At 40.8% G+C, this 23,558-nt stretch overlaps 1 protein-coding gene across 2 annotated transcripts in view; it reads left to right on the forward strand.

Moving 5' to 3' along the window:
* The window catches only part of LOC126196086 (ATP-binding cassette sub-family C member 10), a 369,743-nt gene that overhangs the window by 192,418 nt on the left and 153,767 nt on the right, over positions 1-23,558 (forward strand). For both annotated transcript variants that reach the window (XM_049934541.1, XM_049934540.1), the window contains exon 13: positions 16,571-16,763. In XM_049934541.1, the coding sequence (XP_049790498.1) occupies positions 16,571-16,763 (193 nt within the window). The remainder of the gene's footprint in view (positions 1-16,570; positions 16,764-23,558) is intronic.

The raw sequence follows: 23,558 nt of genomic DNA on the forward strand, positions 1-23,558 counted from the left end.
TCCAGTGCCTATTTGCTAAATACAGGTCAAAGCACGCATTTTTGCATTGCAACTGGGTCATTCTCTGCCATTGATCTATCGCTTTGCTCTCCAGCCATCGCCCACACTGCTGCATGGGAAGTGGTTGATGACTTACACGGCAGCGATCACTTCCCCATCTGGATTCACCTGCCACATGCAGTGGAACCGGAAAGGAAACCACCTCGATGGGTGCTCGGTAGAGCCAACTGGGCACTGTATAGTCAACTGTCTGCACCCGGTAGCTGAGTGGTCAGCGCGAGGGACTGTCAATCCAAAGGGCCCAGGTTTGATTCCCGGCTGGGTCGGAGATTTTTTCCGCTCAGGGACTGGGTGTTGTGTTGTACTAATCATCATCATTTCATCCCCATCGACGCACAAGTCGCCGAAGTGGCGTCAAATCGAAAGGCTTGCACCAGGCGAGCGGTCTACCCGATGGGAGGCCCTCGTCACACGACATTTCATTTTTTGTATAGTCAACTAGCCCAGTTTGAACATCGGGTCAGTGTCCAGGAATGGGTGGATCATATTACTGAAGTGATCCACCGCGCCAGTGAAGCATCCATCCCACAGTCCACGGGACAACCGAAGCGGCAGCCTGTCCCTTGGTGGAGCGTCGAATGCCGCTCTGCAATCAGGGCTAGGCGGGCAGCTCTGCGTAGGTTCAAATGCCGGCCAACTGTAGTGAACCTTGCAGCCTTTCAGGTGGCGAGAGCAAAGTGTCGTTGGATTATACGAGAGAGCAAGAAGAGGTCGTGGCAGCAGTTCCTGAACACCATTAATTGTTCTACACGAAGTTCCATTGTATGGGAGACCATCAGGAGGATTTCTGGGAGAGGTGAGAGGTGCCCTATGACTCCTGTAATGTGGAATGGTACTCTCCAAACGATCCCAAAATATTTTACCCAGTCTATGGCGGCTCATTTTGCAGCTATTACTGCAACCGCCAGTCAGAATCCAGCTTTCCAGCCCCACAGAGTGGCTGCTGAGAGGAGCAGTTTTGACTTCCGCTCACCCAATACAGAAGAGTACAACTGCCCATTTTCCATGTGGGAACTGGATTCTGCATTGTGTGGGGCTCGTGATACATCCCCTGGTCAGGATAGAATCCACTATAGCATACTGCGGCACCTCACAGGGAGAAATAAAGAAATCCTCCTCCGACTTTTTAATCTTGTTTGGATGTCCGGTCACTTCCCCGACTCGTGGCGTGAAGCAATTTTAATTCCTCTTTTAAAAACTAGGAAAGACCGCACGTGCCCGGGTAGTTACCGTAGTGTTGCCCTCACTAGCTGCGTGGGAAAGACCTTGGAACGGATGGGCAACCGCCACCTTGTCTGGATGTTAGAATCCAGACAACTCCTTAGTCGCTTTCAGTGTGGGTTCAGGAGGTATCGCTCCACCTTTGATAACCTGGCCCTCCTGGAGGCGGCTATACAACAGGCTTTCCTGCGCCAGCATCACCTGTTGGGAATATTTTTTGACATTGAAAAGGCATACGACACTACTTGGAGGCATCTTATCATCAGGCAGCTCTACGAATGGGATTTTCGTAGATGTCTTCCCAATTTTATTTGGTCCTTCCTGTCGCCACGTTATTTTCGGTACCGAGTCGGAGACGTACTGTCTAGTCGCTTTGAACAAGAGAACGGTGTCCCTCAAGGTAGTGTTTTAAGTGTTATGGTCTTTGTTATTGCTATTAATAGTATTACGTCTGTTGTGAAAAGTCCTGTGCAGTGTTCCTTGTTTGTGGACGATTTCTCTGTATTTTGCTCTTCTTCAAGCCTTGCAACGATGACTCGTCAGTTGCAACTCATTCTGTGACGTTTGGATGAATGGGCACAGAAGAGTGGTTTTCAGTTTTCAACTGATAAATCGGTGTGTTTTCTTTTTAACCGTTCTCGTTCCATTTTTGACTTGCCTGAGTTGAGGATGAGGGACACCGTTCTGAATTTTAAAGACATGATGAAATTTCTGGGCCTCACTTTTGATTCTAAGCTTACGTGGCTGCCACACATTAAGGAACTGAAAAAACGTTCTCTTAAGGCGCTGTCTATTTTAAAATGTCTTAGTCACCACACATGGGGAGCAGACAGGACTTGTCTGCTCCGGTTTTACAGAGCCTTCGTGCGGTCCCGGCTTGATTATGGATGCATGGTGTATGGGTCTGCAAGACTCACTTATTTGAAGCTGTTGGATGTGGTGCACCATGAGGGGATTCGGTTGGCCACTGGGGCATTCAGAACGAGCCCCATAGGGAGCCTCTGTGCAGAGGCAGGTGAACCGCCACTTCACCTCCGGCGGCGTCTGCTAATGGTGCGCCAGGCCTATCAAACATTATCCACACCGTACACACCTGCATATCACACTGTTGCTCGGCCTCCACCGGAAAGGCTTTTTCGCAACCGCCAACGAGCAACAAGGCCCTATGGGATTCATGCAAAGGATTGCATTTTAGAGATGGGTGTGGCCGGTTTTAATGTTTCACGTCGAGGTTGGAGCAGATATCCACCTTGGCTCCTCCAGAGGCCCAGACTGATTTTAGATTTGGCAAATTTTAAGAAAGACAGTACATCATATTTTACTTTCAAATCTTTGTTTTTTAAAATTTTAGATAGGCATCATGATTTTACAGTAGTCTACACTGATGGATCCCAACAGGGGGATTTTCGTGGCTGCTCAGTAGTGTTCCCCGAACGTGTCATCAGGATTCGCCTTCCCCAGGAATACACTATTTTTTCCGCAGAACTTCACACGATCCTGAAGGCATTGGAGCAGATATGGTGTACTCAGGGCAAACACTTCCTAATTTGCTCTGACTCACTGAGCGCATTACAGTCACTGCAGAACCTGTACCCAGCGGAGAAGTTGGAACAGCTGATTTACGACCAACTGTACATCCTCCAATGACAGGGCAAGCGAGTGTCCTTTTGCTGGGTGCCAGGGCATGTGGGCATACGGGGAAATGAACAAGCTGATAGAGCTGCCAAGGACGCCTGCAGATTACCGGAGGTGACACAATGTTCTATTCCTTTGCAAGGTGTCGTTTCTGTGCTGCGGCGGAAGTATATGCAATTGTGGGAGGAGGAATGGCTGCTGGTGAGGGAAAATAAGCTGCGGTTGGTGAAACCCACCATCCAGCCGTGGTGTTCCGCCTGCCAGTCACCTAGGCGTGACGAAGTGACCCTTACACATCTTCGCATAGGGCACTGTCCTCTTACGCATGCCTTCTTACTACGGCAAGAGGAACCCCCACTGTGTGATGCCTGTGGCGTACGAATCACTGTACGCCACATTTTAGTTGAGTGTGATTTATATCGTTCTATCAGGGCGGAAGTTAATATTAGTGGAGATCTGCCCTCGATTTTAGCCGATGACGAGGCGAGTGTCAAGAAAGTTTTAAGGTACTGTGTTGTTTCTGGGCTTCAGCCTAAAATTTTAGGTTGGAATTTTTAGTGTGTTGCCGAGTGGCTGACCACTCCTTTTTATTCTTGTAATAGGCCAGTTCCAAACATGTGCTATGTGTTTCATTTTAACCCCTTCCCCTACATTCTCTTGCAGTTCTCCTCTTTACGTGCTACTTTCCACTTTGCTACTATTGACTGCACACTGCCTATGTAGACTGTCACCTTTCATTTTAGTCTTATTTTTGCACTTGCTGCATTTTAGTGACACTCGTACTTTGTTGTTTCCGTTCAGGCGCTAAAGACAACACTGTTGAGCGCCCATAACACCATATCCATCCATCCATCCATCCATCCATCCATCCATGGCCATCTCTTTCTGTTATCTCAGTTGCTGTCCATTGTGAGATCTGTGCCCGCATGACCCATGGGTGCATTTGTTGCTGTTTGAGTACGTGCAGTACATCGACACAGCAGAAACAACTATTATGCTACATATAATAAAGCACAGCAAGTTGGACAGTGGCAATATATTTATTCAAAATACAAGAATGCTCTTGTAGTAGAGAGTAATCTATATAGTTGCTGTTCAATTTGGGTAATAATCATTTTCTAACATGATCATAAATGATTTGGTCATGGGAATTCACAAAACTCATGCTACACTGTAATCAGTTTTCAGTTATTAAAACAAAACACACGCTTGAGAAGTAAACTGCCAGTAACATTACATAATCTTGGACAGTTGCTTCTGATGCCAGTATATGCTATAAAATGTGAGATAAGGTAAACATTTGTATTTGATTTTGAAACTACACAATTCCTTTGTCTATGCCAAGCACTAAACTTACAAATTCCTGCTCTAGACAATAATCATTTTGTATGCTGTAATGGAGAAACTATTTTAATACTGTGTTACATTAATTAACATTTTATTTATTCATTGTTGATCATTTAAAATAAAATGGGTTGTGTCAATAGTAGTGCAGTCAAATCATATGGTACAGCTACAATCTTAATACTGAAATCAACATTGGTCGTATCAAATGAAAGAGTACAGCCCCTGACTAAATATTAAAATCAACATTGTTTCTATCATAACATTCTTTTACATTGTAACATGGGTTCCTGTCAGATGGCTATATAATTCTAATCTGAAAATTTTAAATGGAACGGATCAAGCAGAGAGAGAAAATTTATAAAACATTTGGAGGGTATTCACTTTGTGAGAATTTCCTGTTCTTGCCAGTCAGTGCCTTGGAATGTACAAAATATTTATAATTTCTCAGACAGTTCATTTGATACACTTGGGTCAATTTTGACACTGCTGTAATCTCTCTTTGGAATATATGTAAAGAATCCAGCAGTGAAGCAGCAAAAATCAGCAGCTGTGCAAAGCTGTTGCTGTTCATTGTCCATCTTGGCATGTGCACATTCCAGTTTCATACAATTTATATCATGACATTCCAGTAATATTCTTGGCCCCTGAAAGACATTATAAAAATGTGTCATCAGCATGGACTTTTCAATGAAGAAATGTTATGTCTCTTAGAGATTTCTGACATTGAAGCAGAAATTGGCTTCACTTGTGAGGATGAGGATTTTGTACCAGAGACAAGTGGATATAAAGACATTGTGAATAAGGAGTGATTATTTGAAGATGATTCAGATGTTAATATATGTCAGACCTCACGTCACACATCACAGCCATCTCAGTTGAATGCCTCTACAACAAAGGTCACTAGGGTTGGAACCAAGTGTGAGAATGTCAATTTTCCATCTTCTGGAAGGAGGTCAGCTGTGAACATTGTGAAGGAGAGAGGAGGTCCCACTACTTACGCTTCCCAAAGAGTAGACAGCTCTATCGTCAGTGCTTTACATCTTATTTTTCACAAAGCAATGTTGCATCTCATGAAGAAATATACAGAATCAAATGCTAAAAAAATACTATAAAACAGTGATTGGACTGTGTCACTTGAGAAACTGGAAAAAATGATGGCTGTCATAGATGCTCAGCATGTTATTTTTTCTAAAGATATATCTGCAGATGATCTTTGGTTGCATTCCTGGGAGCTTACTTTCATCAAAGACATTATACTAAGTTATAGATTTCAGGAGCTTCTCAGATTTCTCTCTTTTGATAAAAAATCAACACAGGCTGAATACCTGCCAGCCACAGAATTTGCTCTTGAATATGAAATTTGGGGAAATTTCAGGGAAAATGCCATGGGGAAAATATAATTACAGATGGGCAACTATTACCAAGCAAGACAGGTTCAATCAGTTCATGCCCAGTAAACCTAACAAGTATGCTCTCAAACTCTCGGTTGCTGCTGATGTAGCAACAGAGTATATATGCAACGGTTTCTCGTACCTCGGAAAAGAGTAAATTCATACAGAGAAGCAACCACTTAGAGAGTACATTGTTCTGCATCTCTTGGAGCCATTTTTAAATCACAGGAGAAAAGTAATGACAGACAACTACTTCCCATCTCTTCAGTTCACTAAGAAGCTCAAAGAAAAGAAAACTACATTATTTGGTATAATGAACAAGCTTCTTGATGATACTCCTGATGAGGTAAAGGAGCCAAATGCTGAAATACACTGCATAACCTTCTTGCTTCAGGCTGACAACACAGACTGCATCATGACTGTAGGCCAAGGGAAGAAGAATATAAATGTCTTTATTCTTTGTTTATTGCATGCTGAAGTAACAAGAAGAAAAAAGAAACCTGAAACCATAGCATTCTACAATACAAAAAAGTAGGGGTTGGACGTGATTGATCAAATGACTCCTAAATGTGTGTAGGAGATGGCCAATGCATGTCCTGTACAGCTTCTTGGGCATGGTGACAATGAATGCACAAGTTATCTAGAAAATAGTGTACAAGAAAATGGAAATTCTGAAAGTCATGCTTCAGCTTTGAATTAACTCAAGAGAACAAAAGAGCAGTAAGAAGAACAGGCAAATGAAGAGGATATCATATGGAAGTGGAAGAAGTGACAAATCAGCCCCTGTAAAGTGACAACTGTGTAAAGAGCCACAAAGCCAAGTGAAGAAAGAAATCACCTGTGCGAAGTGCATCTAACAGATTCCAATGACTTTAGTATAAAGTGCAACAAAGCCATATGTACAACACTTATGAGTATATCAAATGTGTCTAGAATGTTATACAGATAGTTAAGGTATGGAAGTCAACAGCTTTTAAGAAATTTGTTAGCATGAGCAATGAAAAATCAATAAGATATTTTGTTGTTGAAATAACTAAATAATATATTGTTGTGTTAAATAATCATTGTATAACTTGCAAAAAGTTTGGAATTAATATACACTAAATTAAAGTACTTGTTTAAAGCAGATTTGAAAATACTTTATGCTCTGCTTAGGAATGTCTAATGGTTTCTGACAACACGAGTCAGTGTGGTGCTGGGGTGAAAGACTCACACCTCTCTCGCAGTTGACTTACACATTGTGTGCAGCCGTTCTTCTTCTCAGGTCAGACGGCTGCGTAGATCTTCACAAACTCTTCTTCTCTGAAGACTGTAGCTGGTTAAAGGAATTTCAAAATAGACTTCTTTTCTACTCTTGAAATGATTCTGTACTCCAGGATACTTATTGTTCAACTCTGTTGTATTTTCTTCTCCACAATAAAACAACTTCACAAGTTTCACATAATCGTTCAACTCTCGCAAGTCAACCCTGTCTTGGACCATTAGATACTAACAGCAACAATTACAATATGTTTGGTTTAATAACCACTATAAAACCAGTTCTTGCTTCTAGCAATTCCAACACCAGAAAATCAAATCTAAGTATCTTTAGTTCAATACGCAATTCATTTGTTCACTACAAATACAGTCGTTACACCATCAAGGAATAAAGTGTGCTTGCTCCTTGTACTGACCATACAGCTTCTATGGCGTGAGCGGCAAACACTTGTCCATGCTGATTGACCGTCCCTATTGCAGTATTCTCCTGATACATGTCCATCCTGCACACACAGAAACTGACGGCGAGGTAGACACATCTCCACTCTCTCGCCCTTGTACTTAAAATATCAGGCGTTTGAGACAGTGGAAAGCCGAGTGTCTCTAGAACTTATTCCAAAATTCTTGAGGCACTACAGACTTCAGAAACTCTGCAGTTCTAGTGTTAATATAAACTTCAGCACCACAGTGATTTCTTTGTTTTCTGTCACTCTTACCACCCTGGAGAAAATGCAGTTGACAGATTGTTGCTCCTGATGAAGATGATGGTTTCTCCTTGAATTGACTTGGCAAGAAGTCCAAGGATATTCTGTAAAACAGTGCTGTTGCAAAAGACTTCGTTCTCACCCTCTGTTTAATTAATTTTCTGTTAGCTAGTGTTCCAACACACTTATCACACCTACACCCCTAATGCTTCAGAAATGTGAAAAATCTAACAGTTTATTTCTTATACAACAGATATTGACTTACAATGACATAAATATCCCCCCATCCCCCTTTTCATGTGGTCATGCATCTATTCGTGACATTTCAGACTTACACACATAGTAATTGTCAAAGTTGGCCATTATTTCTGGTCTTGTGAGAAATCACTACTGTTTCATCATGCTGCATGTTCAATTTTAAAGACACACAACTTTTGTCTTTGAGAGGAATAACTTGTTTTATATCATGTTTGATTTCAGACAAACTATTGTGTCTGTTAGGGCCAACAAACATTTATTGAGCACAAAATTATGTTTCTGTTGCAACAGATTAAGTTGACCACTAATCCAAACCAAACAGTAACAGTTCCTGATTGAAATTAATAAGAATCCAAACATGATTGCTTCTTTGTGGTTGCGTATTGCAATTATAATAATAATTGCAATTATGATAATAATCACTGTTTCATTAAGTCTTAGAATAGTAGGCTTATACTGTTTACCAGCTCAAGGAGTTCAGATAACATGACTATCACCCTAGTCATGCAGTATGGCTGTCACTATCCAAACACAAGTCCAAAATTATCTAGGTAAATACCACTGTTGGTTGGTTGCAATACACATTGTAGAGGCTAGAGGCAGGGCTGGATAATAGCAGCTAGTGAAGAAAAAAAAAATAGAGAGGATGGACGCTGCCAAGTTGCCTTATGATGTCGTGCTGGTCATGTGAACTTTCACAAGACCAGCCTGCAACATCAGCAGCATACCTACTGGATGTGCTCTCGCCAGATAAGCATGATGATACACACATCACTATGTCCACATCTGCCATTTCTACATCTAGCGGAGTTACTAAACAAACTATTTCTGAAATCTTATGACTATATGGATACTGTGAGCTATGTGAAACTGTTCCCCAAGTGTGATTATATCACTGTACATTGCATTTTTAAATTAGCTGTAAATATTTTGCACATCTTTATTCATCTTTTCTACTTCCTTATTTACACTGTACCAGTTACACTGTCTAGTTCTTTTGTATCTATCCCTACTGTGACAATAGCCCCTGTTAGAAAGGTAGAAAAATCTTCATTCCTTACTCCTGAAATTTATTTGCAACTGACTGCAGTTACTTGTGACTGACTGCAGGTGCACCACTAAAATTTGCATCTTGGTTTTGTATTGTGATGAGCTTATATCCATGTATACTTCTTAATTCAGTGACTAATCCTTGCCTCTGGCTGCCAGCATAAATGTCAATTTTACATGTACTTGGTGTAGGAAGATCACAGTTATAAAACCTATAGTAAGTACTGGTGCCTGTTTTGTCTTGTTTCATATTTTCTACTTCATTCTTTTTGTGAATGTAAGGTGATAATACCTTTGAAGCATTTCTTGAAGTTGATAAGTCAGTAAAGCTCAAATTTACATTATGCATACTGTTTCTCTGCATCAAAAAACTTTCCTGTCTATTCTTATTGGTCCCATCCTCAATGTATCCACGCTGTTCCATTCTGTTCACTACTTTTCTACAGTCCATATTAGAAAGAGCCCGAAATCAATTGCCCTTCACTTCACTGTCATGTGTCACCCAGTCTAGCCATTTTCACTTCACACTGAGGTGACAGAAATCGTGGGATAACAATATGCACATATACAGATGGCAGTATTATCGCATATGCATGGTATAAAATGGCAGTGCATTGCCAGAAATTTCATTCATGGTCAGGTGATTCATGTGAAAAGATTTCCAATGTGATTCTGGCCACACAATGGGCATTAACAAACTTTGAAAGTGGAATGACAGTTTGAGCTAGAGGCATGGAACATTTCAATTCAGAAATCATCTGGGAATTCAATATTTATAGATCCACAGTGTCTAGAGTGTGCTAAGGATACAAAATTTCAGTCATTACCTCTCACCACGGACAAAGCAGTGGCCAACAGCCTTCACTTAACGATGTATAACAGTGACATTTGTGTCAGTGCTAACAGACAAGCAACACTGTGAAATGATCACAGAAATCAATGTGGGACAAACAACGAATGTATCCGTTAGGGCACTGCTGTGCAATTTGGTGTCAATGGTCTATGGCAGCATACGACTGACGTGAGTGCCTTTGCTAACAGCATTACATTGCCTGCAGCACCTCTCCTGGGCTGGTAAACGTATCGATTGGACCCTAGACAACTGTAAAACTATGGCCTTATCAGGTGAGTTGTAATTTCAGTTGGTAAGAGCTAATGGTATGGTTTGAGTGTGGCACAGACCCCAGGTTGTTAACAAAGCACTGTGCAAGCTGGTGGTGGCTCCATAGTGGTGTGAGCTGTGTTTACATGGAATGGACTGGGTCTTCTGATCCAGCTGAACTTATCATTAACTGGAATGTTTATGTTCTACTACGTGGAGACCTTTTGCAGCCATTCATGGATTTCATGTTCCCAAATTTTTGTGGATGACAATGTGCCATGTCAGCTGGCCACAATTGCTTACGATTGGTTTGAAGAACATTCTGGTCAAAGTGAGTGAATGATATGGTCGCCCAGGTCCCCCTACATGAATCTCACCAAACATTTATTGGATATAATCAAGAGATTAATTTGTGCACAAGATCCTTCACCGGCAACACTTCCACCGTTATGGATGGCTATAGAGCCAGCATGGCTCAGTATTTCTGCAGGTGACTTCTAATCACTTAACAGGGATTATTAGACCAGCTTAAGTAAAAATGTCTGTTAGATTTCAGTTTTGACAGTGCTTGTCACAACAGTCAAGATTGGGTATTGTGTGTATGATAAACTTATTAAAAGTGTATAACTATGTTTCATTCTGACAGAGTATTAATTCTGTTAATATTAGCAGTTCCAGTTTACTATAATGTATTCACCTATTTTGACAATCTCCTGAGAAATAATCTTTGTAGTGAGTATTATATTCTGATGTTTTATGTTTTTTATGTTATTCTTTCTGACTTGTTCCACACCCACAAGAACCTTCTCATTTTTGGGTCTATGGAATGAAACTGAATCTAATCTAATCTTTTGAGTCCATGCCACATCAATTTGCTGTGCCATGCTGGGCAGTAGGAGGACTGACACAATTTTAGAAAGCTTTTCATAATTTATGTCACCTCAGTGTGTATCTTCTGTTTTGTATGATATTATTACACATTTTATGAGATGTTTGAACTAGCATATGGAAAATTTGCCAGGTTTTGCTCCGGTCATGACCTTTTTTTTTTCCTTTCTGACATTTTGAAATATCCATTTTTAAAGTGTTAATAAAAATATGCACCCTATAAAATCCTTTGGCTTCATAATTTCATCATTACACTTTCTATGCTCTGGCTTTTTCATTACATAATTAATGATTTTTTTTGAAAGATAGTTCTTGAACTTCCACTCTGGTCCCATCTTGAAGGACATTGTTCAAAACACTAGTTACAAGTTCAGTCTTGTTTAAGTGCCTATCTACTGTTCAATGCCTAAACTATTGGGTGAGTCATGAGTCGTTACTGTTGTTCTTTCTGTTATTTGTATTCTGTTGAGGACTTTCCAGTATTGTGTTAAAGTATTTTAAATTATGCTACATGATTTATCGGTATTCCACCACCAGAGTGCCATTATCAGTCAGTCAATGGCCTGAGTTGGGTGTTTGATAGAATAAAGACACAGGTTTCTGATGAAAACTTGAGGGCATTTCAAACTGGGTTCCATAAAGCTTGTTATACTGAGAAAACCAATAAGATATCTGTAATGAAATTTTGTAACAGCTGAATAAAGTAATTATGTTACCTTTGTTATCAGGTCTTTGACCATGTTTATTGTAATAAGAGAAACGCAATATGTTCTACAGAGCTGATACATCACCCCCTTTCTTTCTTTTAAATAGGCAATTTCTTATCTCAGTGACTGAAAGAGGAGGGTCACAGCAAGTCATTCCCTAGCATGTGTTGCAATGTTGTACAAACACAATATCAGAAGTCCCATCCACCAAACTGTATTCCACTTTCATATGAAGGTATACAACAAGACACTGAATGAAGTATGAAATGGTATAATATCTCTTAACCATAGAATACATTAAGAGACAGTCTAATAGGAGAGCATACAATCATCATATAAACATTAGTCTGTCCGAGGGGCCAGAGCACTGGCTTATATAAGGCTGCTGCATTATCTGTGCCATTGAAAAGTGGTCTCTTTAAGCCAGTCATGGAGGCACACGCTATTTGATTATGTGTGCTCAATTTACATGTTACAACATTTCTTACCCCATGGGGAAAAGTGTTCATTGTGGACGTGTCTTTGTGTTCATCAGAAGGTGACAACTGCTGGAGCAGATTTTGTGCTGTAACAGGAAAATCTGGTGTGAAAAGGCATGGGTGCAGACAGGCATGGTGCCCACTCCACCGCGAGAGGCTGTAAGGGAGCAGTGATGACAAAGGTGCTGTATTACTGTCCACATTCAGGCAGGCAGTTGGCAATAGATGGAGCAGAGAAGATGGCACTGATGGTGGCAGTGGTGACAGGGGCTGTAGAGATGGAGGCAGGCTGCACTGATTACTCTGCCCAGTGGCAGCTGCATCCAGAACGAAGATGGCACAGGAGCCAGAGGGGTTGTGGACTGTGCTATGGTGGCTGGCACAGATGGTGACGCGGCTGCAGGATGGGAGGGCTCTGTGGCCCGTAGTCAGTCATGCGTGGACACAGCTGGTTCTAGTGTCGTGACACCAAGTCGTCAGAAGTACATATGACCCATAGGCAGAGGCCTTGGCAGTTATGGATGACTGCTGGTATCCACTGAGGGTGCTCACCAAACCCTCGGGCTCAGACAATGGAGTCCAGATGGAATCAATGGGAGGCAGGTGCCGGCGGTTGGCCAACCTCAACCGGAGCAGACGGAGTAGCATTCGGGGCTGGCGGCCATGATCAGCTCCACTGGTCTACAGTTGCTGACTGCAGTGAACCTGTAGGAGCTCAAAGAATCAATCAAGGGCTTCCTCAGGAGAAGGTTGAGTGATATATTGTTTCATCTGGATTTTGAATATATGGTGTGGTGGCACCACCTCTCCATTGGGATGGGGTGAAAGGGAGGGGATATAACATGCTGGGTGTGATGCTTTGTACAAAAATCTTCAAAATCTTGAGACACAAACTGTGGGCCATTGTTTGTCATGAGTCTATATGGTAGTCCTACTAAGGAAAAAATCTTTGAGAGAGCTGTGACTGTCGCTGAGGTGGACATAGATGGACAATGAATCACATATGGGAATTTTGAGAAAGCATCAACTACTGCTAGCCAAAAGGAGTTAAGAAATGCTACCAGGGGTGCAGGGGGGCATATCACAAGGAAAGAGAGTCCTGTGGTGCTGCTTGATGGTTGCATTGGTGGCCAGGGTGTCACAACGTGTGTGATCACATTGTTAATACCTGGCCAACACATCTGGTGTGGGCAAGTGATTTTGTACGAGAAGCACTCCAATGGCCCAATTGGAGAAGGTGCATGAAGTCCTACAGCAGTGCAGATGGGATCACATCTGTGTGCACTGACTCTTCAATAAGTAACAGTCAAGAACTGAGAGGTGTTGGCAGAAAGCTTAATGTTTATGCAAGGGATCAGATGATTGACCCATTGGTTTGTCCAGCCAGCCTTGGTGGACAAATTCCACAATCAGACATAAAACAGGATCAACCATAACAGCCACCAAAATCTAAGAACTGGTAGTAAGGAAACCATCCATGGTGTTCAGGGCTTCTACGTCCAAACAGAAACACAGCAATGTATCCTGATACGTGCTAGATCAGGGACAGTCAGCTATCTAGAAACAGCATCCACATAGTGTGTTGTGCAGTGGGTCAGAAATGAATCTCATATTCATAGTGTAACAAAAAGAGAGCCCAGCATTGCAGGCAATGGGCTGCATTGTCAGGTAAAATGCTGATGGATGGAAAAGAGCCAGAGGTTTATGATCAGTAATCAAATAAAATTTAGAAAACTATAGGAAAACATAAAATTTTTTGAAAGTGTACACAGTAGCAAGGGCTTCATTTTTGTCTGCGAGTAGTGCTGTTGTGCCTGATTCAGAGTTTTGGAAGCATACACTATAAGGTTTTTGGAACCATTGTCATGTTTGTGTGTGAGAATGGCCCCAAGGCCATACTGGGAGGCATCTGTGGCCAAAATGAAATGTTGGCCCCATTGGAAAGTAACCAAGCAAGGTGCCAAGTATATTCTTGAGTGTAATAGTGTAAAAGCATATGATACTGGGAGGTATCTGTGGGCCAAAACGAGGTGGTGACCAGGATGGAAAGTAATGATGCAAGATGCCAGGTGTAATTTTGAGTTTAATTGGGTAAAAGCAAGGCTGCAGTGAAAAGGAACACCTTTATGTAAGAGAGCATGAAGTGGCTCCGCCAGTGTATCTACATGAGGAAGGAATTTAAGATTGTATGCAATCTTTCCAAGAAAGGCTTTCAGCTCTTTGACATTGGTAGGATACAGCAAAGCTGTAATGGCATTGACACACTGGTGTAAATGCTTGATGCCAACATGCAAGACTTCAAAACCAAGCCAGATGGCTGAAAAAACTGTGATTTGTCCAAGTTACAGTTCAAACGGATGGCCTGTCACACCGTGAACAAAGCATGAAGGTTCTGTAAATGTTCATCTCTTGAGGAACCTGAGACCACAATATCATCCACGTAGTTAATGCACCTTGGTACGAAGGCCATGAGTTGGTCCAAAAATTGTTGGAATAAGGCAGGGGCACTATCCATGCCAAATGACAGGCATTGGGATTAATATAACCCAAAGGGGGATATTCACTGTGAGGACAAGTTTGGAATCATCAGCCAGAGGTAGTTGCAAGTAGGCTTCTGACAAGTCTGTTTTGGAAAATATTGGCCCCCAGAGAGCCATACTACGAGTTTATCCTGATGGGTGACTTTTTAAAGTCACCACAGAGCCAAAGGTTGCTGTTAGGTTTTGTGACAGTGACCAATGGGGCAGACCTTTCTCTAGTTGTCTGGTTTAAGTTTGTGAGTCGTGATGAAATTATATGTAAACAAAGATCAATAGATTAGGCAGAGTGCTGTTATTAAATTAACACTCAGTGAATTGATATATGTCTTTTGGTATATGTCTTTTCTCTAATTATGCAACCTTGTTTCCCAGAGGATTATAATCATTAAATAGTGGCTAACTATAAAGAATGCTTGGTTTTGATAACTCAGTAGTGAATGATCCTGAGTGCACTGTCTGCACATTTCAGCAAAGTTTGCACATAGTTAATGTCACTCTTGGTTTATCAATATTGTGTTCACGTCCTTATTTTTGTGTTGGTCATGAGTGTTTGAAATGTACTTATTTAATCAACTTAATTTTATAATGCCATAACAAAAACTGTTCTATCTCAATTTTATCATATGAAATCAGATATGAAGCAATTTCTTTTAGTAGTAAATGCATGCAGAGCAGTTAAAGTAATGAAATCTCTAATAAACTATTGAAAATTGTTCAGTCTGATTAATTTCATGATGAAGCACAAGTTTTTATTTTTTCGTAGTTGGAATAAATTGTGTCATTCCTTTAATTATCACCAACCAACAACTTATTACTCATATGTACATTTTCACATGTCTTGGTAAGAGATTAAAAAATCAAAACCTTTTTTGCTTTTAGCCCTCCTCACATGGAATTTAGGATGTCTAATATTTAATTCATTGATTTGAAAGTCATCATTTTCTCCTGTTCAAGTACTGAAATATTTATCTAAACCTTTGCAGCAGCTGGTAACAAATCATTCACTTAAACAACTTAATATCTTTCTAGTCCATTAATAACTAATTAAAATACATTTAAAATATCTATATTGTATTTTAACAGAAAATAATCGGGAAGAAGCAATTACTTCTCTGTGTGTGTGGGAATGAGGGTGGTGTATAAGACACTTTTTAGTAGCAAGTATGGAGATGTCCTCTTAAGCCTCACTAATGAATTTAAGAAACTTTGACTATGAAAAAAATGGATATAAATGCTTCAGAAGCCTCTGTCCAGTTGTTATTTGCTTTTTTGATCTTTTGCCTTATGGTGAATTAAGTGAGAGATTGATACAATAGCTGAACATCCTCCTTATATGTTCTAACCACTACTCTACCCTGGCACATTGGTTTTGTAAAACTACACAGAGTGCCCTAGCATGCCTCCCTCCTCATTCATCAGCACTGAATGAAATGGGGGCTCCTGCTTGAAACCCAGGCTTAAGTGCTTTTAATCAGATGAAACTATTTGGTTCCAGAGACCTTTTATAAGTCTCAAACATCGATGATGTATATATGCAGACTGAAGTGACAAATTCCAATACAGTTGAAGAGTCTCTGCAATGCTGTTTGAGTTTAGAGGGAATACTAAGTGGGCTGAGCTGTCAGTGGGAATTTGGATTGCGGAGGGAGGCATGCTAGGGTAGTCCAATCAGTTGTGCAACGCCCCTGTGCCACGGCGGCATAGTGAGTAGCACATCTGCCTATAAAGCAGAACATGCAGGTTCGAATCCTGGCCTTGGTACAAGTGTCAGTTCATCACTTCAGTGTGCATAGATACATCATAGATGTTTGAGACCTGAAAAAGGTTTCATTTACTCATCCTCCTTAATTCATCAGTTTGCTTCTATAGTTTTCATCACATCAGGTTACTTCAATCTATCAGAAAGCTCATGTTCACTTTTGTTTTCACAGGACATGGATATTTATCTTTTCGATGATATTTTGGCAGCAGTTGATGTGCCAGTAGCAGCACACATTTTCCAGCATTGTGTTCTCGGACTTCTTCAAGGGAAGACACGTATTCTGTGCACACACCATGTGCATTACCTGACCAGTGCTGATGCAGTTGTTGTATTGGCAATAGGGGGACGTGTTAGCTCCTTTGGTCAGTATGATTTCAGTTTCTGTTGTTGTTCTCGGTGTTTGTCTTCATATTTCTTCACTTTTGCACATTCCAGTGTGTGCCAGTATAGAAATGCTCTACATAAATCCATTTAATTTTTAAATACAGGTTTTACAACACTATTCCTTTTGTTGGAGAGGGTATCCATAAATCTGTCTAATTTCTTGATTTTAGAGTTTGTCGAGATTTCTGAAATTATTCCACTAAGGTGCTAGGATTGTTTCTTTAAATATGAGAAAAATAAAACTTATAATTTTTTCCTCAGTAAAAGCACTTAAAATTTAGGCCAAGAGAGGAGAAGAAATTCCAAGTCATAATAATAGAAACTGGTTTATGGGTGTGAATGTAAGTTGTAACACAAGTTAGTGGAGCATATCAGTGGAGAAGGGGCTAATAAGGATGTAAGTGTAGACCGTTTCTTTGGACCAAATAGTTAAAAGATTGTAATGAAATAAGAGTACAGAATAAGAATCTGGAGTTGGAAGTGGTTTTGATGTAATGAGAATGTGAATGCAAATGAATAAAGAAACACACAAGTAAGAGAAAAGGAAACAGAATACTATGTGTTGTTGTGCATCCATCTTGCTACACTACAATGAATACTTCCCCGGTTGTATTCAAAACAATACTTTATAAAATCATTCAAGGAAATAGTGATACGAAACATTACTGTGGTATATATCTATGAGTAAAGTGGCATGGCACCAATAGGAAACCATAAATAATAACAGCACAGAGATCAGCAAACAAATGTGTGATATGAAAGCTGAATATGGTCCATAGACTACTTAAGGTGGAATACAGAGGACATTCATCACTAAACATTCATCTGAATTGTGCTGTCATCATTACAATCCGTTTCTCTCTCATTCCAACTTGGTACAGTTGTACATTAACCTTATCCAGTTTCTCCTGTTCCATCAATATGTTTAAGTATGTGTTTCTCCCAAATGTTGAGAGATTGAGTACTTTTGTACATTATATCTGTACACAATTGCCCTCTCTTGGGGCCTTTTAACAGACATTCTTATCATATTTTCATACTGTGGTAGTCTTTTGAGGTCTCTTATATCTCTTCAGTTTTTACTGATGCTGTATATAATATTTGCTTTTGAGCAATGTGTAGTGCAACAAGCTGTTCTGCAGACAGAAGTCACAATGTCTGTTGTAGACAATAATATACCTTCACAAATCACCTTACAATCTTGCTTTGTGATTACATCATACGCATGACACCATCACTGTTGCATCTTTGTCAGGTCAGTGAATATTATGGTGGCAGAAGTACAGCAAAACATTAACACACACACACTCCTTCGCCCCCCCCCCCCCCCCCCCTCACTCTCTCTCTCTCTCTCTCTCTCTCTCCAGGTTTGGTGAATATAATATTAATTGGAGACTGGTAACTACTTTCATTTTTTTATTACTATGAGTAAGTGCTCCACCACTAGATATTATGTATGTGTATAAATATGTAATTCCAGAAGGAGAAACCAGGTGAATGAAGTCCTGAAGGCAGTAACATAGCTACACTCTTAATTTGAAAGCAATGAGGAAAATTTTGCATTTCATTATCAAAAATAAGATTGTATGTAATAGTTCTGCATTTTACAGATTTCTGTTAATTCACTCCAGAATATGCAATAAAATAAAATGTAATTGCAGTAAACAAATATAGTTATTGCATAGCATGATAACTGAGTCAAATAAAAATAACTTCAGATCTCCACATGTGTACTAGTTACATACAAATCATAACTTGATACTTTTTATAACATGGAACTTGAATGATGTACTGTTAAAGTCCACAGTTGGTTTCTTCACCGTCTTCCATGGTGATGATGCTAGGAATCGTACACTACAATATCAGCTTTGATGGTTTCAGTTTTGTCTCAGAACCTTCATTTTAAAGTAGCTCTAAAATAGTTTCAAGTTGATTTAGTTATTCTTTAAGTTGATAAAAAACTTAACCAGGAGGGCTGTCTAATTTGAGTAGTAGCTCCATTAGGCCTGAACCATATTTTCTGTCATACATGGGTCAGGTCATTGAGAATACGGCAGAAAATAGTGCAGACAGTGGAAATAATTTGCACCTGGTATCCATATACATAGTGGCAGTGCTCTTTTGGAAATCTGTGTTGAAAGATCATGTTAGCACTACAACGGATGGCCTTTGTATATACATGAAACCACATTAGCTGTCAAATTGGTTACAGTGACAGGGATAGCTTTTTCTGAAACTTCCTGACAAATTAAAACTGTGTGCCGGACCGAGACTTGAACTTGGGACCTTCTGTGAAGTTTGGAAGGTAGGAGACGAGGTACTGGCAGAATTGAAGCTGTGAAAGCGGGTCGTGAGTCATGCTTGGGTAGCTCATATGGTAGAGCACTTGCACGTGGAAGGCAAAGGTCCCAATTTTGAGTCTCAGTCCAGCACGCAGTTCTAATCTGTCAGGAAGTTTCATATCAGTGCACACTTCACTGCAGAGTGAAAATCTCATTATGGGTACCTTTTTCTGTTTGAATACATTAAAAAATCAGTTTAGTTTAGGAAGAGAACTTCACACTGAAGCCATGCATTATTTTTGGTTGAAGTATCATTTTTATTTTTATAACAATAATGGAAATTTCTGGTTGGAAAAATGTAAAGAAAAGGGGGGGAAGCCACTTACCTACAGAGGAATGGTGCGCAGCGCACAGAAACATGTAATAAAAACAGGTAATGCTAGTTCTCGAGCACACACAATCACCCAAACATACAGGCATGCAGTAGCAGCAAGATTGATTATTGAATATTGATTACTGAAAGCAGTTGCCTGGGTAAATGAGGTTGAGGAAGGGGGTAGAGAAGGATGCACGAGACAAGTAGGGGGTAACAGGGTAGTGAATGGCAGGTCTTCCTCCAGATGGCTCAGCAGCTGCACAACTAAATGAAACGAGTGTAGAGAGTAGAGCATACAAGGGATAGAGAGAGGGAGAGGAGAGTGAGGAAGGTGGTGATGAAGAGAAAGGCAGGGAGGGAAGTCTCTCTCTCTCTCTATCCCTTATACGTTCTACCCTCTAACATCCTTACACTTTGTTTTGCCACAGCTGAGTCATTTGGTGAAAGCCCTGCCATTCACTACCCTAATATCCTGTCCTTGTTTCATGCATCCTTCCCTACCACTTACCTACCTCCATCTACCCAAGCAATGAGGCTTTCAATAATCGATATTCAGTAATCAGTCTTGCTGCTACTGCAAGCATGTATGTTTGGTGACTGTCTGGTTGTGTGTGAGAATCTGTGTACCCTTATTAGAAAAAGAGCAAGGGTTTGAAAGCTAGCATTAACAAGTTGTTGCGTACTGTTGTGATAAGCACTCATGGCATTATCTAGCTGATTACAGTGTTATGCCACATTTATCTTCCTTTGCCAATGGAGGGAGTCAACCATTAGTTCACCTCTTGAGTCCTAAAACAAAGTTTCCAAAAATTCCTTGTCAACATGGAAGTACTGACCTTGATCGGTGCCCCCTCCCCAGATTTCATCCAATCCATACCTGCATACTTCTCCTTTCTTTCTCTGGGGTATAGTGATGGGCCCATATTTCACTGCAGGTCACAGTACTGCCCAGTCTCTTCTCCTTTGGTCCAGAAAAGTCTCCTGTTTCTTTGGAGGTATTCAAAATTCATTGACATATGTCTTTTTACTTATTCATTTGTTCCTCAGTAAGAAGATGTGGAACCCACCATGGCAATATTTTTCCGTATTCGGGTTTGTCCAATAAAATGGTCTGGACCCTCCCTCATGTATCACTCCCGATCTGCCTGCCCTTGTTTTCTTTTTGTCCTTTACATGTAATGATAAATCAAGTGCGATTGTATTTATTTCCCACACATGAAGCTATATCACATGCAATCAGATATACCTCAGTCACAATACTACCCTCTGCCCTCAACACAATTTCTTTTACTCCTTACACCCATCAACGCTATTCAACTGCTCCCGCAACCACCTGCAACCTTTACTTGCACTCTTCCCCAGTGCTATCCTGTGCCCCCCTCCCCCAACACACTGGACCCTTACTCTATCTATTTGCATCAATTCAGAAAAGTTTCCCTACCACTAGCCAAAACCCTGTCCCATATCCTGTTCCTTAAATGTTGCCTAAACCATGGAATCGCCCCCAAAGACCTTACCATAAAAGTCCCTATTTGTGGATCCCACCCCTCCTTCCACAATGACCTACACCTTTTCAGATTCTGCCAATCCCTTTCCCTCATAAACCTGGTTCACAAAAACACGTGTTCATGGCAGAGACATTCCTGAACCACCTCCACTCCCTCCACAAAATACTGTTGCTATGCATGCCCCACTATCTATAGCTCATCACCCAAATTGAAATCCGCACACTCCAACACCTAGAAGAACGTTCCAAACACCACCTCCACAAGTTATCCAGCCTGCTCAAATCCTACTCGTGCCTTGGGCCACCACTATCCAACCCAATCCCATTCACAGTGTTTCTCCTCGTGAATCCCCCATAGCACCCAGACCCTGTTTAGCTGACCTTTTCAACCTCCTCCACATCCTCCAAAAGCCCCTACTGACATTCCATGAAATCCAGAACCAAAACAATCCCAGAACACTGTTGTTAACCTCTCCACCAAAATCCTCAGCCCCACAGGAGTTTCAATCCTATCCAAAGGCCTCACAGCCCTGCTTCCAGGTTTAGCCGTGTTGGGATTGTGAAAGAGCTACTCTTCTTCTCCTGCTCCCTACAGTGGAGACACTATTTTGCCACAAACCCGCCAATCAAAGCCAGTCCAATCCTAACATCAAACCCTGCCTATCCCAATTCATTCCACCATCCAACCATGACACTCCCGCCTAACCAAACACTGGTTACCTTCAAAGAATTCATAACTTCCAACCTGGCCTCACCATCCTTCCCCAGGTCCCTCTCTAAGAACAACCACCTTTTGGCAGAATAAAGGACTGCCATACATGAACTACCCCTATCAACAGGGAATATTTATGGAAGTGCATGAGGCAGATTGGCATCCCTAACAAATTGATAAATTTAATAAAATCTTGCACTTTAAACTCAAAATACAAAATAAAAGTAGCCAGCAAACTTTCTGAAGACTTTGAGGTTAAAACTGGAGTCAAACAAGGGGATTCACTCTCACCAGTTCTTTTTAACATAGTAATCAATAGAATAATTCAAAAAGTAAAGCTACTACAAATTGGAGCACAACTGGAAAGCAAAATTAATATTGTAGCATACGCTGATGACATTGCATTATTATCTGACAGTGAGAATGATTTGAAGCTTCTTACAGCACAATTAATTAAAGCCACAAATGGCACAGGCCTCCAGCTGAATACAGACAAAACAATGTACTTTATCTTATCCCGCTATCCATCAAATAATAATGTACTGCAAATTAATAACTCAGCTTTCACAAAGACAAATGAATTTAATTACCTTGGTACAATAGTAACCTCTGACAACTCCATAAAAATTGAAATAGAATCACGAATTCAGAAGGCTAACAAATGCTACTATAGTCTCTTGACAGTTTTCAAAAGCAAGTTAATTTCTAGGAACACCAAACTACAAGTATACAAATCATTGATTATACCAGTACTCACCTATGGATCTGAAACCTGGACTCTCACAAAAAAAGAGGAAAACAGATTAAGAGTATTTGAACGAAAAATTTTGAGAAAAATATTTGGACCCATAAGAGATAGGATCAGTGATGAATGGAGATTGCTAAATAACAATGAAATTTACAAATTATATAAAGACTCCGATATAGTGGCCAAAATTAAAGCCAAAAGACTGAAATGGATAGGGCATGTCATCAGAGCACCACCAAACAGGACCATCAAGAAAGTGACTGAAGAGATTCCCACCGGAAGACGACCTCTTGGACGCCCACGCATGAGATACTTGGACAATATTCAAGACGATCTCAGAAAACTAGGACATGACAGACAGTGGCAAATTACTTGTAAAGACAGAGCAAAGTGGTTCAACATTGTCCATTCTGCAGCAAAAAGCCTTCATGGATTGTAATGCTTAATAATAATAATAATACATGAACTACAAACGGAATCTGACCTGATATGCTCCCAGTAGACAAAGGTTCCACCACTGTTGTGATGAACTGGAGTGACTACCTGGCAGAAGGTCTCCACCAGTTCTCTGAGTCCTCCACCTACAAGCTCTGCCAAAGTGACTCCCATCCCAAAAGTCCAACATAGCCTCCGTCCCTGCCAAAATCCTTAGGCCCTCCCCACAATATCTCCTGTGAAACGATCTTCCTACCCACCCCAACAACAGACCACACACCCACCTCCTACATGCTTCCCAAAGTCTGCAAACCTAACAATCCTGGGTGCTCCATTGTGGGTGGTTACAGTGCCCCCATCAAAAGAATCTTGTCCCTTGTTGACCAACATCTGCAACTAATTGTCCAAAATATAGCTTCTGACATTAAAGATATGAACAACTTCCTGCTCTTGATCTTCACCATTCATACACCCTTACCTCCCTGGTCCCTGATCATCACTGTTGATGCAACCTCTTTATATGCCAACATCCATCATGCCCATGCCCTTGTCGTGATTGAACCCATCTTCCAACACCTTGCAGATTCCAAACCCACCACTTCATTCCTTGTTGACCTAATCAACTACATCCTAACACAAAACTCCTTCACCTTTGAAGGGAAGGTATACAAACAATTTCGTAGCACAGCCATGGGCACCACATGGCACCTTCC

This window comes from Schistocerca nitens, chromosome 1 (genome assembly GCF_023898315.1).
Source record: "Schistocerca nitens isolate TAMUIC-IGC-003100 chromosome 1, iqSchNite1.1, whole genome shotgun sequence".
NCBI lineage: Eukaryota > Metazoa > Arthropoda > Insecta > Orthoptera > Acrididae > Schistocerca > Schistocerca nitens.